Genomic DNA, 14662 nt, shown 5'->3' with positions numbered 1-14662 from the left:
ATTAAAAAACAAATAGAATATCTAATAAAAGAAAATAACATTATCTTATCAAAAGCAAAAAGTAATATATTAAATTTTAATTTAAAATATAAATAAAATTTTAATAAGACAAATAATTATCAATAAAAAAATAATTTAATAATTTTTAGTTATTATTTATAATTTAATAAAAAACATAAATAATAAAAATAAATTTTTAACTTAATAAAAAATCAATTCTTTAAAAAAAATTAGAATAAAGCTAAATCTTTCTTTTTTAATCATTTTTTTAAATTTTAAAAACAAAATAATAAAATAAATAATATTAAAAAATATTTTTATTAAAAAAAAATATTAATAAAAGATAGATTTTTTCTTTTATGAATATTCTTTTTTTCTAGCTAGTAATATTGATTTATTTAAAATTTTAATTAATATAAATTAATAAATAAAATTGAGATTAATTCTATAATCTTTCATCCTTCTCTTCCATTTTTACCACTGATTCTAAAAAGTGAATGAGTATAAAAAATACATTAGACATAATTATATTAAATTAAAAACCCATTTACTTAATAAATAAAAAATATTTTCTTCCTCTTTTATGAACCAGTTTACCTATTAGTTTGTGGTTAGAATAGGCGACACATTTCCATCCAACGGTCACGGGAACGGCTCCGCCTCAACTTTATAGTGGGTAGGAAGGAGTAGCTTATCTTGAGCTCTAGTTGTACCAAAATATATAAATAAAATAGCGGCACGCCTCTACCTCTATATTTCTGCGGAGCTGCAACCCATCCAATCCAATGACAAGGGAAGGGCGAACAAATCGATATCTCCACACAGCTTAGCCAGAGAAGAGAAGGCTTTCATTTGCTCACCCTTAATCAATCTGCAGAGATTGGTAATATTGAAGAGGGGACTGCATGAATAATAAGCAATTGCAGAGGCGGGAGTGGGCATCTTATTTGAAGCATCCATGGGGTTGGATATACACATTCACACCAATACACCATCGTTGCGCTTCCCCATCCCCACCCCATTTCTACGCAACAAGACTTTTCATTTCCGTCCACCATGCTTCACGGGGCCTACCCCTCTGCTCACCTCACCATTATGCTTCTCTATTGCTATGACCAGGTAATATCCTGGCATCTCTCTCTCTCTCTCTCTCTCTCTCTCTCTCTCTCTCTCTCTCTCTCTCTCTCTCTCTCTCTCTCTCTCTCTCTCTCTCTCTCTCTCTCTCTCTCTCTTTAAAATAAACAGATGATAATTTGAAGTATCTGTGCTGTTGCTGCTATTTTTTTTTCTGTGCAATGTACTCTGATTGTTTTGCAAATAAAGATATTAAAAATCTAAAGATAGATAATCTTCCTAGAATAATCAATTCCAGATGATTTATAAGTGCACATTTCAAATTTTGCAAACTAAAAAGTAGGGATTACAATTTATCAGGAAAAGATTCCAATCAATCTCATGACATTTTTCTTTTGCCTCTTGGAACTCCCTTCTCCATAAAAATAGTTTCTTAAGCCTCTCCATGGGACCCCACCCTACACAAGAGATTCATCAATTTTCAAATCTTTTTCTGTTAAGAAACTTCAAATAATAAAATCATGGAATTTCATATGAGAATTACAGAAATTCTATATAAACAGATACGCCTTTTAAATAAAGTAGAATCAATTTCATTCAAGCTGCCACATAAATATAAAAGTCTTTAAGTGGAGGAAACTTTCAGCCAATCTTCAACAACAACTTAAAATTACAGTTACATATGTGAAGCTCCTATTTTACAGATGAATATTCATTTTAATATTTGTAGCTGCATTTTTTTTCAATTTCATGGGACTGTCCTTATAATCAAAATACAAATCCAAGCTCCTTCCATGGAATTGCTGTCAGCTTTCCCTATTTTCTAGGGATAATTAGTTGACATTTAGTAAACTGATCACCTTGTTTTCCTCGGATTTAAGTATTTATCTTCTTCACTTCTAAAAATTATACGCGGCTTTAATTTCTAAAATATGTCACACATGATGTAGAAATTTGTGTGAAGGATTAAAACGATCCAGAAAGAGAGGTAGAGTAAATGCAAAAAATATAAGAGCTACACCATGTTATCAGAAACAAGAACTTGAAGTCCTCATTCAAAATTTCAAACAAGTAACCATTCATTCTTGATATATACGATAATAATAAGTTAAAGGTCACTTGATTAGGCCAAGAGGATGGTAGACGAAGTCGTAAGCTAACAATACTGGTTAAATTCTGATGGCTAAAGACAAATACAGTTTGATTAGGATAGGTTAAAGTCAGTGTCATGGATGGTGGATGCTAATCATTTTAAGGCAATTGGGTTGGGGAATGTTTTATATACCTAAGCTACGTAGGAGCAATGGAACACTGAATAAAAGCTGAGATTGGGAAAAAAGGCTTCAAAGAATTATAGAACTAAATCCAGCTTCAAATTCTATATCTCCGTCTAGTTCTCTTACTCTTATGGGCATAAAAATAAACGAATAGGCAAAGCTTGTGTCCGTTAGGTACATTATTCCTTGTCTTAAAATTTCTTGGAAACTCCCCTTACATTTTGGGGGATTGGCGATGGGGACAAAATGTTATCCTATTGTCCTCATTTTCATAGAGATTGAATATGCCATTTAAGAGATTGAACTTTAGCTAACTCAACGACTTCCAAGTTATCAATAAACTTGATTCTAGCTATCTTAACTTTTGTTCTCTTTTGTATCCCTAAAGTTTACTCCTATGTCTTGTTTGCTGTGAACAAAATACGAGGGGATGGGCTAAGCTTTGGACAGTCCATTGTGACCCACACTTGTTTGGCAAGCACATTGACTTTAGTGTTACTATTTATGAGTTCCTCACTTCAAAATTGTCAATGACTTTATGGATACTGAGTTCTTTATCATAGCAGACATTTTTAGCAAGGCGGTTCCTCCTTGATGTGAGTCCTTAAAAATATACAATTCTTTTTTGTGCTGTCCAACTTAAGAAATCACAAAGTGCTCAATGAAGGTCTCTTCTTGGAGGAGGAGCAATGATATCTATCCCTTCAAGACCTTTATTTTGGTCTTCTTAGTTATCTTGCATTGATTAGCCGCATTTTGATGTTGCAATATCCCCGAGTGCCTTGAACATAGTTGCAACATCTCATAACACTTTTTTATATTGGTGTGGATTTGGATAGGTTTTCAGTGGCTTTTGGACCTTAACATTTTTACACAACTTTGCTTTTTCCAGTGAGTAGGGTGCATAAGGGTTTTCTTGTTAGGTGCTACTCGTGCTATGATTGTGTCTTGAAAATATTATTCCAAGGTTAACCTTATGATGGAAAGAAGGAGAAGTGGCTAACACATGGTTGCAGCATAATCATGGTTGGATGGATTGACATTAGTTATCAGCCACTTATCATCAGTATAGTAACTTGTATTTATGGACCTTACTTCTTGAGGGCAATTGATTTTTTAGAAAATTGCAAGGATATTGAGTTTTAGTTTTATATCTTGAGAGAAGCCACTGTGGATATTGGTCCTCAAAATGTAGTGCAAGTGATTATAGATGCACATGTGTTTGTAGGGTAGTAGGTAGATTGATTCAATCCACATATAAGTACATCTATTGGATACCTTGTTGTTTGCTTGCCATAAAAAATGCACTCAAAGACATTGGAAAGATACAGTTAGTAAAATAAGTGGTGGTGGATGAAGGGAGGTGTATATATTCTTTTGTATCCACCAAACCTCATTGACATTGTTTTAGACATTTGTAAGGAAGAAATCCTCAAATGAGACCTAATTTGTTTTCTATTTCATTCTACTATAAAGGATGCTTGAGTTGCAAGGGCCCTTGTAACTTCTTATTATGACATAGGAATGAAATAGGTGGAAGCAGTCATAGATAGAATTAGGTGAAGGAAGTGAAGGAGACTATATTCAATGATACATTTTGGTTGAATGCCAGATACATCACATTTTTTATACAACTTGTTTCACTGTCACCAGATTTGGGGATTCAAATAGTCCTTCCACTAATTCCAGTGATGAGGAGTTTTGAGATATCTTGTCGATGATGACAACTCTGATTTTTGAGCTTGTTGCTCAAACAAAAACCAGCTACGGATTTTTTTTCAGCATTCTTATTTTGTCATTTTGATGCTCATCACTTTAGCTCTAGTCGGTATTTTTAGCTCATTTTTAATGGATTCCATTTTTCAGCTACTTTGATATTCATTATTCAAATGATAACATTATGATTTGACAATTGACATTGCTTAATTATTATAGTAAGGTCAATTATCACTTGTGTAGTGCATTCTCAACTCCATATTTATTGTTGAATTTTATACGTTTTGTGTAAATTATGGTGTGTCATCCCGTGTACTCAAAATTTAGGAATGTTTTTGCTGTTTTCGAAATCCTGCCCCCTTGTCCTGAAACTTAAGGAACACTGGTTAAAAATTATTTTTCTATTCATTCCATCCTATGTGCAAATGATTTAGGATGATATCTTTAAATGCACAAACCCTGGATGCATGGATTTCAAAATTTTGGGCTGACATTGATAGGCAATTGTTGGATCTTTAAAATGCCAGCTTTGGAATTCATAAAGGGTGAACAAGATCACACCTATGGTCTAGTCCAGGGGACATGATTGCAATTGGAAAGAGCACTGTTGGGATCCTGATCAACACATTTCTGAACAATGTATCATGAGAATCCAATCCCTCTCCCATAAATGGCATACATGCATGTGGTGATGGACCTGGTTCGTGATCATGGATTGTTTTTTTATGAACAAAAGATATGCACAAAGATGATGCCTTTGATGGTGTGTCTTGCATTCCATGCCCTCGTGTTAGAGATGTTACAGTAGGTGTTTTTTTTGTTACGACATTGATCATGATCATAAGAATGCATATCTAAAGATGTACAATGATTCTTTTAATGACCTTGTGTTTCTTGAGGTAATTTGCTTTGGACACTTAGGTCAATTATCATACCACCAGGTGTTACTGTCATGTTGTTTGATGTTTTTGTGTGTAATGGTGTCATGCATCGAGCTTGCTTCCTTTAGACTTTTAATGTTCCTGATGGCTAGGACCGAAAGGGCCCTCCTTATTCACTATGTGTTGAGGTTTGACAAGTGTTGTTTCCTTAGGCATTATTGTTCTTAACTTGTATCACATTTTTATCAATAAGATCTTAAATTTAAGGCTTTAATGTGGACACATCCTATGATAATTAGGAAAAAATCTTGAATCAAAGTGTTTTCAGACATATTTGGATCTATCAATTTTCTTATTGGGTGTAGAATGATGAGTTTATGTTACAAAAGTTGTTTTTACACTATATGGGGAGGATCCTCCTGTTAGGAATTTTTTTCTTACACCATAGTTAGTGCGATAGATTATATAAATGAGTCATAATACCTATTGCCTATATTAATTATGATGTTGTTTTGTGAGTTGTTATTTACAGTCACATAGATAGTTTGTATGTAGTTGGGGAAAATGATAGATATAGCATGAAAATAGAAAATCAGAAACACAACAAATTCTGTATAAATATTTGTTTTGTGAATAGTTATGTGGCTTGTGTTGAAGATTCAATTTTTGTATTGCCCATTATTTTTACTTTGACCAACCCTAATACCTCCAAGCTAGTGAAATTTCTAAATGCTTTCGAGTTTCCTTGAAAAATGTTCTCATGAGATGAAGTGATAACATTGACATAATGTTAAATCTCATCTAGAATAGGGGGATAAGTATAGGGTATGAAGTGATAAATCATATTTTGTATAACTCCTAAAAGATCACGCGTGATGTTCATTAGGAAATTTACTGTGGGAATCTAAATGTGAAGTGTCATGTGAAAATATAGTCACCCATGAGGTTCCTTGATGAGTGGTTGCCAGAGGTTGAAAAATTAGTAGTAAGAGAACAGACTCTAGGGAAATTGTTAAAATGTTCAAGAAAGGCATAATCAAGATCAATGACTGCAGCATAAGAAGATTGAGGCACATTAAACCATGTCTCATGAATTAAAGTTTCTACAAATGCATACATTAGAAACACATCATTGTGCATGTGATCATAATAGAAGAATATGAAGAATTTAAAATGTAAGATTGCACTTGTATCTCCCCTAAAACCATTAATCATGGGATCTCTATGATATGTTCACTATAAAGAGTAGGAAACATCATGAGAAATTGAAACAATTGAGACATTGGCATCACTATCACGTGTAACCTGTGAAGAATTATCATCATTTTTAACCATAGAAACATCATGTGATAAGGAAGGTGGACCATAATTATCAATTAAGCATGCCTCATGAAGGTCTTCATTAGATAAGTCATCAAGAGACAAGGAAAAACAGCATCATTGGTAAGCATGAACTCTACCATCATCATACAATGACACATCACCATCATCTTCATGAGGCAAAGCTATATCACGCGAGAGGGGAAAACAAGTAGTGCACATCACACAAGCAAGCATAATATATCTCATCATTGGGTCTATCATGAAATTAGTGGAAGGTTCGCAAAGTTTAAGGCATCACCACTAGTCATGGAAGGAGTATAATCATCATTAGGATCATGGAAATCACTATCACTACTCATAAGACAAGAAGAATCAATGTGAAACTGATAAATAAGTGAAGTGAGTGCATCTAAAAGGGAAGAAAAAGAAATGACCAACTCTATGAAGGATGAAAGATTTCATACTCAATGAAATAATGCCTCCATAGAGCATGTGCTACTATCTGTGTGGTAGAAGAACATGATGTCATCAAGGATTGAAGGACCAGATTTGAAAACTTGTAAGAACACATCAAATTCTTGAGACATGTGTGAATAGAAGCCGAAGGCAGAGGTTAAGGCATCATCACTAGTCATGGAAGGAGTATGACCATCATTAGGCTCATGAAAATCACTGTCACTACTCATAAGACAAGAAGAATCAATGTGAAACTCATAAATAAGTGAAGTGAGTGCATCTAAAAGGGAGGAAGGGAAAGCAATGACCAACTCTACGAAGGATGAAAGATTTCATACTCACTGAAATAATGTCTCCATAGAGCATGGGCTACTATCTGTGTGGTAGAAAAACATGATGTCATCAAGGATTGAAGGATCAGATTTGAAAACTTGTAAGAACACATCAAATCTACGAGATGTGTGAATAGAAGATGGGAATCTATGGTGAAAGATATAGCAATGAACAAATAATAGATGATGAAAAGGCCAAGTTAGGTCAAAACCCGAGGTGAAAGGGAAGTTTAAACAAAAAGGATACAAACCAATTTCAGATGCAATCAGAAATATCAGGCCTAAAGCCACCTAGTGTAGAAGTATACACCCTGAGGCAAAATCCTAGGAAGTGATCTCAAAGCATTGTTCAAAACAACAAAAAAAAAAATCCTAGGAAGTGTAGGATCCAAAAGTTGGCAAGCAACTAAATGCACATTAAGGAATCAGAAAAAGGGAGGAAAAACAAAGAAATCAGATCTGAAACTCTAATCCTAAAGGTTAGGCATATAAGTGTTAACCTATTCATGCCAATAAAAAAATCACACAGCCCTTACATAAATACCTAAGAGGGAGAGGGGAATAAATTAAGTGATTTATTTCTCTAGGTATTTTAAGAGCTGTGTAATAATAACGGACTGATAATATGACTCAAATTAACTAACAGAGTGTAAATAAAAGGTATGCTAAAATTGAAATTGGAAGAATTAGGGTTTGTGTGCCTTGAAATGAGCTTTACCTAATGAGATGCTGTGACAGGAATATGAAGCCAAGAATTTGAAAGTGGATTAGGCTTAAGAAGGCTGAGATGAGTAGATCCTCAATGACTGAGTCTGGGACTGAATCATAGTAGTGATCCTGTTGCAAATCTGTGATCTCTTCTTGTAAACCTGCAACCTTGCCCTTTGCAAAACTGGGTATTTGGTACCTGCAAGAAGTGTTTTCTTGGAGCTATCTAATGAAGGAAAATAGGGGGTGGTGCTATGGATTAAAGTTTAACTTCCTGGTGCTAGGTATTTTAAGAGCTGTGTAACAATAACGGACTGATAATATGACTTAATTAACTAACAGAGTGTAAATAAAAGGTATGCTAAAATTGAAATAGGAAAAATTAAGGTTTGTGTGTCTTGAAATGAACTTTACCTAATGAGATGCTGTGACAGGACTATGAAGCCAAGAATTTGAAAGTGGATTAGGTTTACGATGTTAATGCATAATAGCTTCGGTAAGATAAATGAAGTCTCTTATTCAATCATTTATCATATCGATTATTAAAATGAATAACCTCAAGCATTCAATTGATAAACATTCTTCATTTATGATGATTAACTGTTCATTATCATAGAATCCCGATTTGATAATCTATTCGTATTCACTGATTGACAAATCGAATTAACCATTGCAAATACGACTCAATGATTATCGGCTAGAACCAAACATCGATTAGTATCGATGTTAGTTTATGTTCGCACCGATTAAATAGCGGGTGGTATATTAAACACACACCGATTGATATCGGGTGTTAAGGCTAGTGTTCGAAGTATTAAATATAATCCTACACCGTTTGGCTTACACCGATAGTTATCGGGTGTTGAAACATACACCGGTTGGTTAATAAACGCCATACACCATTATAGCGAAGGGGCACGATCAAGTGATGTCTTGATCAGCCATGTCCAAAAGACATGGCCGGTCAAGGCATTGCTTGACCGTACCCAGCCCACTATATATGTCAAATGGTATGTGTGAGAATGAACATCGAAATTTATAAATGCTCCTCTCACCTGTCACATAAAAGAAGATAATCAGATTCATATGATAATTCAGTAATAGCTAAAACAAGATAATACTTGAACTGTGGATGTCACTTGATTGCTTGTAAAGAGATCTGTAATGTTTGTTGATGTATGACGCAGGATGGTTGATGCATCTGATGTACTTGCAAAAAGAGAGGCCTTTCTATGTTTTTTGTTAAAACATTTCTTTTGTATTCGTTCTATCTTATGTGCAAATTACCTTGGAGGATATCTTTAAATACACAATCCTAGATGCATGAATTTGACATCTTGGTACACACACAGACAAAGAATGGTTGGATCACAAAAATGTTGGTCTTGAAATGTGGAAAGCGGTGGACAAGATTGTGTCTCTAGTCCAGGTGACAGGAGTGTGATTACAATTGTGTTCAGCTTGGAACAAGGCAAAGTGGCACATCTGCGTGATGAATCAAGTTTTGGTTTAGTGAGTGCATCAAAATAGTCCAATCATATGCTAGAATCATGCACCCAAGACATTGATGCAAAGTATCATAAAGCTAGAGTGAAAACAGTTGTTATTCTTTTGTCAAATAAATTGTTCCTCCAAGTATTACTTGTATATGGGTATGCGTTACCTAAATAGGTCCTTGAACTATCCTTAAACAAAGAATGTGAATATAATTAGCATGACTGCCAATTAATTGTTCATTATGTGTCTTGGATATTATTAGTCTCCTGTTAAATATTTATTTCTATTTTGTTGGGAGGGACTGATGTTTCTGGTAAAATGCAGGGGCAAGTAGGCCTACAGTATATCCTTTTTATGGTTGATTATGACTGCAGCTTGTAATATTTGATCATGATGTTTTTGACTTCTGAAACGTAGGAGATCATAATGGCAGTTTGAATTTGAACAATATTGTTAAAATCGCAAGAGAACAAGTAAACTTGTGAACCTTCAGTAGAGATAACTAGTGACGAGAACGTGATTAATTTGTTCATTAACATACTATTACCATTTATGCTTTTTTTGATGGTTTAAATGCCGTTGCTTATTTGATCTTTCTGCTATATATTTTATTTAATTTTATAATATTCCTGGAGCAGCAGATATCTTCATCAGATTGACTTGCATCTGTGATGGACCTGCAGAGAAATGTTTTTGATGTTGCCTGTGGTTGTGGGAAGTGCAAAACTGTAGTTAGATATCATGCCATTGCAATTGTATGGAAAGATTAATTTTGACTGAAGGTGCTTAAGTGTGGGCCGATGTAATGATACTTATAAAATTATGGAAATTATAAATATTGTATAGCGGTATATACCGTTTTGTACATTGGAAAACTGAGGTTGCTTTGCTTCTTCAAGTACTACAGAGGGCCAAATCAGAATTTTTCTTTGTTTGTTTGGGTGCTAAATGACCAACTAAATTGCTATTCCCAAGTAGTTAAATTTCATACTTGATGAATGAAGCATTATTCTTTCTCTGGTTTAATGGTGTTTAATAACCATTTCTATGCTTATCATACATACCATCGAGTGTTTGTTCTTTCTGTCATGTGACATTAAGTGACATTTCTTTTCTATTTTTCTGTAGAATTTCAAATGGTGCTTCTAGATGCTTTGTAAAAGACATCGATGTTAAGTTCAACCATGTGGTTGTGGAGGACGACCTATGCAAAGATGGGTGTTCAATTACTTCTAGTTGCTCATTTCCAGTCTTATCATCAGCCTCACAATTAGCTGATATTCAGGAGACCAGAGAAATGCAGGGAGAAGAGCATGAATTTCTGGATTCCCTTCTAACAGAATTGCCTGTATGAGCCATAAGAACTTGAACAGTCTCAGTCAGTTTAAGCTGTCTCTTACATACAACCTGATTTCGGTCTAATTTATTTTAAGTTTCTCCCTGAAGAATTGCAATTGTGAATTCTGCTTTATAGAAATTGGTTTGTAGCTCTGTGGAACTTAATTGAATTTTATAAATATTTTTGAAGATATATTAAATAGTTACGAATATTTTCAGGTGCAATCGAAAGAAGAACAAGATGCAATTTCAGCAACTCCTGTACACCCTGCTGGTCTCTATGGTGAGCATACTGGGATATATTTCTGCTATAAATGTTTATAGTTTTTCTGACTGATTACTGGTATTCATAATGTCTTTCAGATAGTAATAAGCTCCAAAACCATACCTTGTAATCTCACTCCAATTTGGGAAGGCTTTTATTAAATACTCCAATCTTGTAGCTTTTTTAATCTTTCAGTTAGTGTTGAGGATTATTTTATCTTATTGTTTGTAGTTGTTCACAGCTCTGTATGCTAGTTTTTTGGCTGGCAATCTGGTGGAACAAATTTGGAATTTTGCATGTCCAGCAGCCATTGCGCTTCTATATCCAAGTCTTCTGCCAGTTGCTGTTGTGGGTTTTATTGCAAAGGTAATTAATATCCATCGTATAATTGTAATGAACAATCTCCTAGTCATCTAGTTTTATAGTTTCAACAATTTTCCTATGTATGATTATGCAGCTTGGAATATTTGCTGGAGGTCCCTTGGTTGGTTCACTTATGGATTCTTATCCAAGAGTGCTTGCATTTAATTGTTTAAGCATTGTACAGGTGCATATAATTTTTCGTTTTCCATGTAAATTGTGCTTCCTGATTATTTTTTTAACTTCAAATATTCTAGATGCACACTGAAATTGAATTATTACCTCTCCTCAGACTGCTGCTCAATTAATATCAGCAGGAATGATTATTTATGCCCTTGATAGGGCAACTCCTGCTGCTGCTTCTGCAACTTCATTACTTTTGCAACCATGGTTTGTTGTCTTAGTACTAGCAGGTGCTATTGAGAGGCTGACTGGTTTAGCATCTGGGGTGGCATTTGAACGTGATTGGGTAGTCCTGGTGAGTTGATGAAAAATCTGTGTATATAAACCTGTCGATCAATTTCCTTTCTTTAGATAGTTGCAGTCACATTTACAATGTGTTTTATCTTCTTTGCAGTTAGCTGGCACAAATCGACCAATTGCTCTTGCCCGTGCCAATGCCATGCTCAGCAGGGTTGATCTTTTGTGTGAGGTGAAGAATATTTAGGAAAATGAGTGATACTGTAGCTGCAATCTTCTGATCTGCAATTAACTGCTTTCTAATTCTGGTCATTTGTGGATTTTAATGCCAGGTTGTAGGAGCATCAATTTTTGGCATTTTACTGTCCATATTAGATCCTGTTAAATGTTTAAAACTAGCAGCTGCCTTGATGATATGCACACTTCCTGTTCAGGTATTTCTTATATACAATACATGCTTTTGTTTTCCGGTAATAATGTGTAGAGAGAACTTTTAGCATAGGCATTGTCTTTTATGCAGATTCTTTTGGTTTGTCTCACTGACAAGGTTTCAAAAGGTGTTTTAGAGCGATCCAGGAACCATACCTCTTCAGAGTTGTGTCAGCCTGGGCGATTAAGTATGCATTTGTGGTATAGATTTTATGAAAGCTTGAATAATTTCATTTTTATAATGGATGAGGGAAACTGCCCACAGTTTCAAATGATGTTCTGACATGCAGCTGAAAGGGTCCTGGGTGTAATCAGCCATGGATGGGTGCAATATAAGACACAGCCTGTCCTTCCTGTCAGCCTTGCCTATGTATTACTTTGCTTCAATGCTGTCCTTGGTCCCGGGGGTCTTATGACATCTTTCTTAACAAATCGTGGTATGCTTGATTCCTTATATATTTATATATATATGTATGTATGTATTTATTTTTGGTATAAAGTGCTCACTTGTCTTGCTTAAAGCACCTGGATATAATATACTGTTTTAAAGTGTCTGATCCTTTGTGGGTTGTGATAGTTTTCAATCCCTCCATTATTGGTGCTTTCAGTGGCATATATATATATTTGTGTGTGTGTTTGTGTGTGTGTGTTAGTGTATGTATGTTTCGTATAAAATACTCACTTGTCTTGCTCAAAGCACATGGATATAATATACTGTTTTAAATTTTCTGATCCTTTGTGGGTTTTAATAGGTCTAAATCCCTCCATTATTGGGGCATTTAGTGGCATGTGTGCATTTATGGGCATTGCAGCAACATTTATTTCAGCCAGCCTGGTTAAGAAGCTGGGCCTTCTAAAGGTTAGTTGCAACGATAGCTTCCACTGACTTCTATGCCCCTCTTTTCTCTTGTATGGAGATACTAAACAAAGCAGCAATTACACTAATCTCTTCTACAGTTTAAGATGTTGGTTTTTTCTTGTCTTCAGGCAGGTGCAGCAGGATTAGTTTTTCAGGCTCTGCTCCTTGGAATTGCAGTTACTGTGTATTGGAGTGGTTTTATAGCACAACAGAAATCACTCATCTTCTTCCTCTTTCTAATAGTAAGCATTTTGGATTTAGGCATTCGCTTCAATTGAACTTGGATAATATAAGTACACATGATAGCTATTTTTGAGTATTTAGGCATATTATGAAATAACAATGGCAACTGTTTTCTCGGGGTTGTTTTCATGCACATTAATTTGTCTGTATGGTTACATGCAAAAGAATTTATTGTTTTCCTATATGCAGGTTTTATCGAGATTGGGTCAGATGTCTTATGATATAGTTGGCGGACAGATACTTCAATCTGCAATCCCAGCTTCACAAGCAAACCTTATTGGGGCAACGGAGGTTTCTATGACAAGCTTAGCAGAACTAGTGATGCTAGGGTTTGCAATTATTGGAAATGACGTTTCACATTTTGGTTTTCTCGCATTGCTATCTATGGCTGCTGTAGCAGGGGCAGCTTGGATTTATTGCCAATGGTTGTCAAATCCAACTAAAGAACAGAGACAGTTATTTTCATTTGATCCACATTTCAGTTCTTTATCTAGCAATCAGCAATTAGGGACGATTGATATCATTTCCAAACCATCTTCTGCTATGCAATAGAACTTCATGAGATCCTTACCACTTACAATCAAGAGAATGTAGCCAAATTATTGTTCAGTTACATTTGATTCTTTACCATGATTCAAATATTGCCCACGGTTTTCTCCAATCTTAGATATAATCATGGTGTTGACAATTAGGTCTAGACGACCCCTTTCAATCAAATTACAATGTAGGACCTTTGAAATGCATCATTCAATTAATTGTAGAGTAGCCTTATTTTGACTTTGCTATACTAGGTGTTGTTGGAATTGCTATTCTTGTTACTGCGGTCTCTCCTATCGTCTATACCTAGGAATTCTTTATAGGTAGAATAGTAAACTATCTATTGGTATTGCAGTTCTTATGTTTCTCCTTGTTCTAATGTTCCATCTAATGTGTCGTGAAATCCTTAGAAAAGGAGATGTGGGATAGTATCCCGATAATGTGTAATTGTAATTCCTCTGGTATTACATTTTCGTTATCAATTTTTTTAATAAGTTTACCCAAAAACTCTACTTAAGGTATTTATTAAAGACACCATATCCATATCTCATAACATTGAAATAAAACTTTTAGCAAAGTAATAATTGTTATTACCAGTGTTCCATGGGGACGCATCCCCCCCCCGTTTTGGCCATGTCTCCCTGAGGGGGACGGGGGCGCGACGTCCCCCGCCGTCCTGCCACCGCCAATCAATCGCCGCCAGAGATGTGGAGATGTCTCCGCATCTCCCAGGGAGACGTGGAGACGTCTCCCGTCGCCCCCACGTATATGCAATGTTTAAATTTTTTTTTTAAAAAAAATGACCCCAACTTGGGGGTGCTGCCCCCAAACCCCCGTTGAAAAATATAGGGGGAAACCACGCCGATAGAAGTAGGGAAAATTTAACCTCTGAGTCTGATTAGGCTCCATATAACAACACAATTAGCATTGAGGAAATCTTGGTATTT

At 35.1% G+C, this 14662-nt stretch overlaps 1 protein-coding gene across 3 annotated transcripts; it reads left to right on the top strand.

Moving 5' to 3' along the window:
* Positions 1 to 698: 698 nt before the first annotated feature.
* LOC131065507 (solute carrier family 40 member 2, chloroplastic) lies at positions 699 to 13963 on the top strand. 3 transcript variants are annotated; one of them, XM_058000021.2, is made up of 13 exons: positions 699 to 1119; positions 10393 to 10612; positions 10822 to 10885; positions 11109 to 11233; positions 11325 to 11414; positions 11520 to 11705; positions 11805 to 11879; positions 11980 to 12081; positions 12195 to 12264; positions 12367 to 12513; positions 12829 to 12935; positions 13064 to 13177; positions 13368 to 13963. In XM_058000021.2, exons 1-13 carry the CDS (start codon positions 959 to 961, stop codon positions 13728 to 13730), a joined length of 1824 nt encoding a protein of 607 aa, XP_057856004.1. In that variant the 5' UTR covers positions 699 to 958; the 3' UTR covers positions 13731 to 13963. The 3 variants fall into 3 exon arrangements, with proteins under 3 accessions (XP_057856004.1, XP_057855995.1, XP_057856013.1); XM_058000012.2 differs by having other exon boundaries at positions 12168 to 12264; XM_058000030.2 differs by lacking the exon at positions 10393 to 10612 and having other exon boundaries at positions 711 to 1119; positions 12168 to 12264.
* The last annotated feature ends 699 nt before the right edge of the window (positions 13964 to 14662 follow it).

This window comes from Cryptomeria japonica, chromosome 1, assembly GCF_030272615.1.
Source record: "Cryptomeria japonica chromosome 1, Sugi_1.0, whole genome shotgun sequence".
NCBI lineage: Eukaryota > Viridiplantae > Streptophyta > Pinopsida > Cupressales > Cupressaceae > Cryptomeria > Cryptomeria japonica.
Note: the sequence above shows the minus strand (reverse complement) of the source record. Positions and strands in the feature narration are given on the sequence as shown.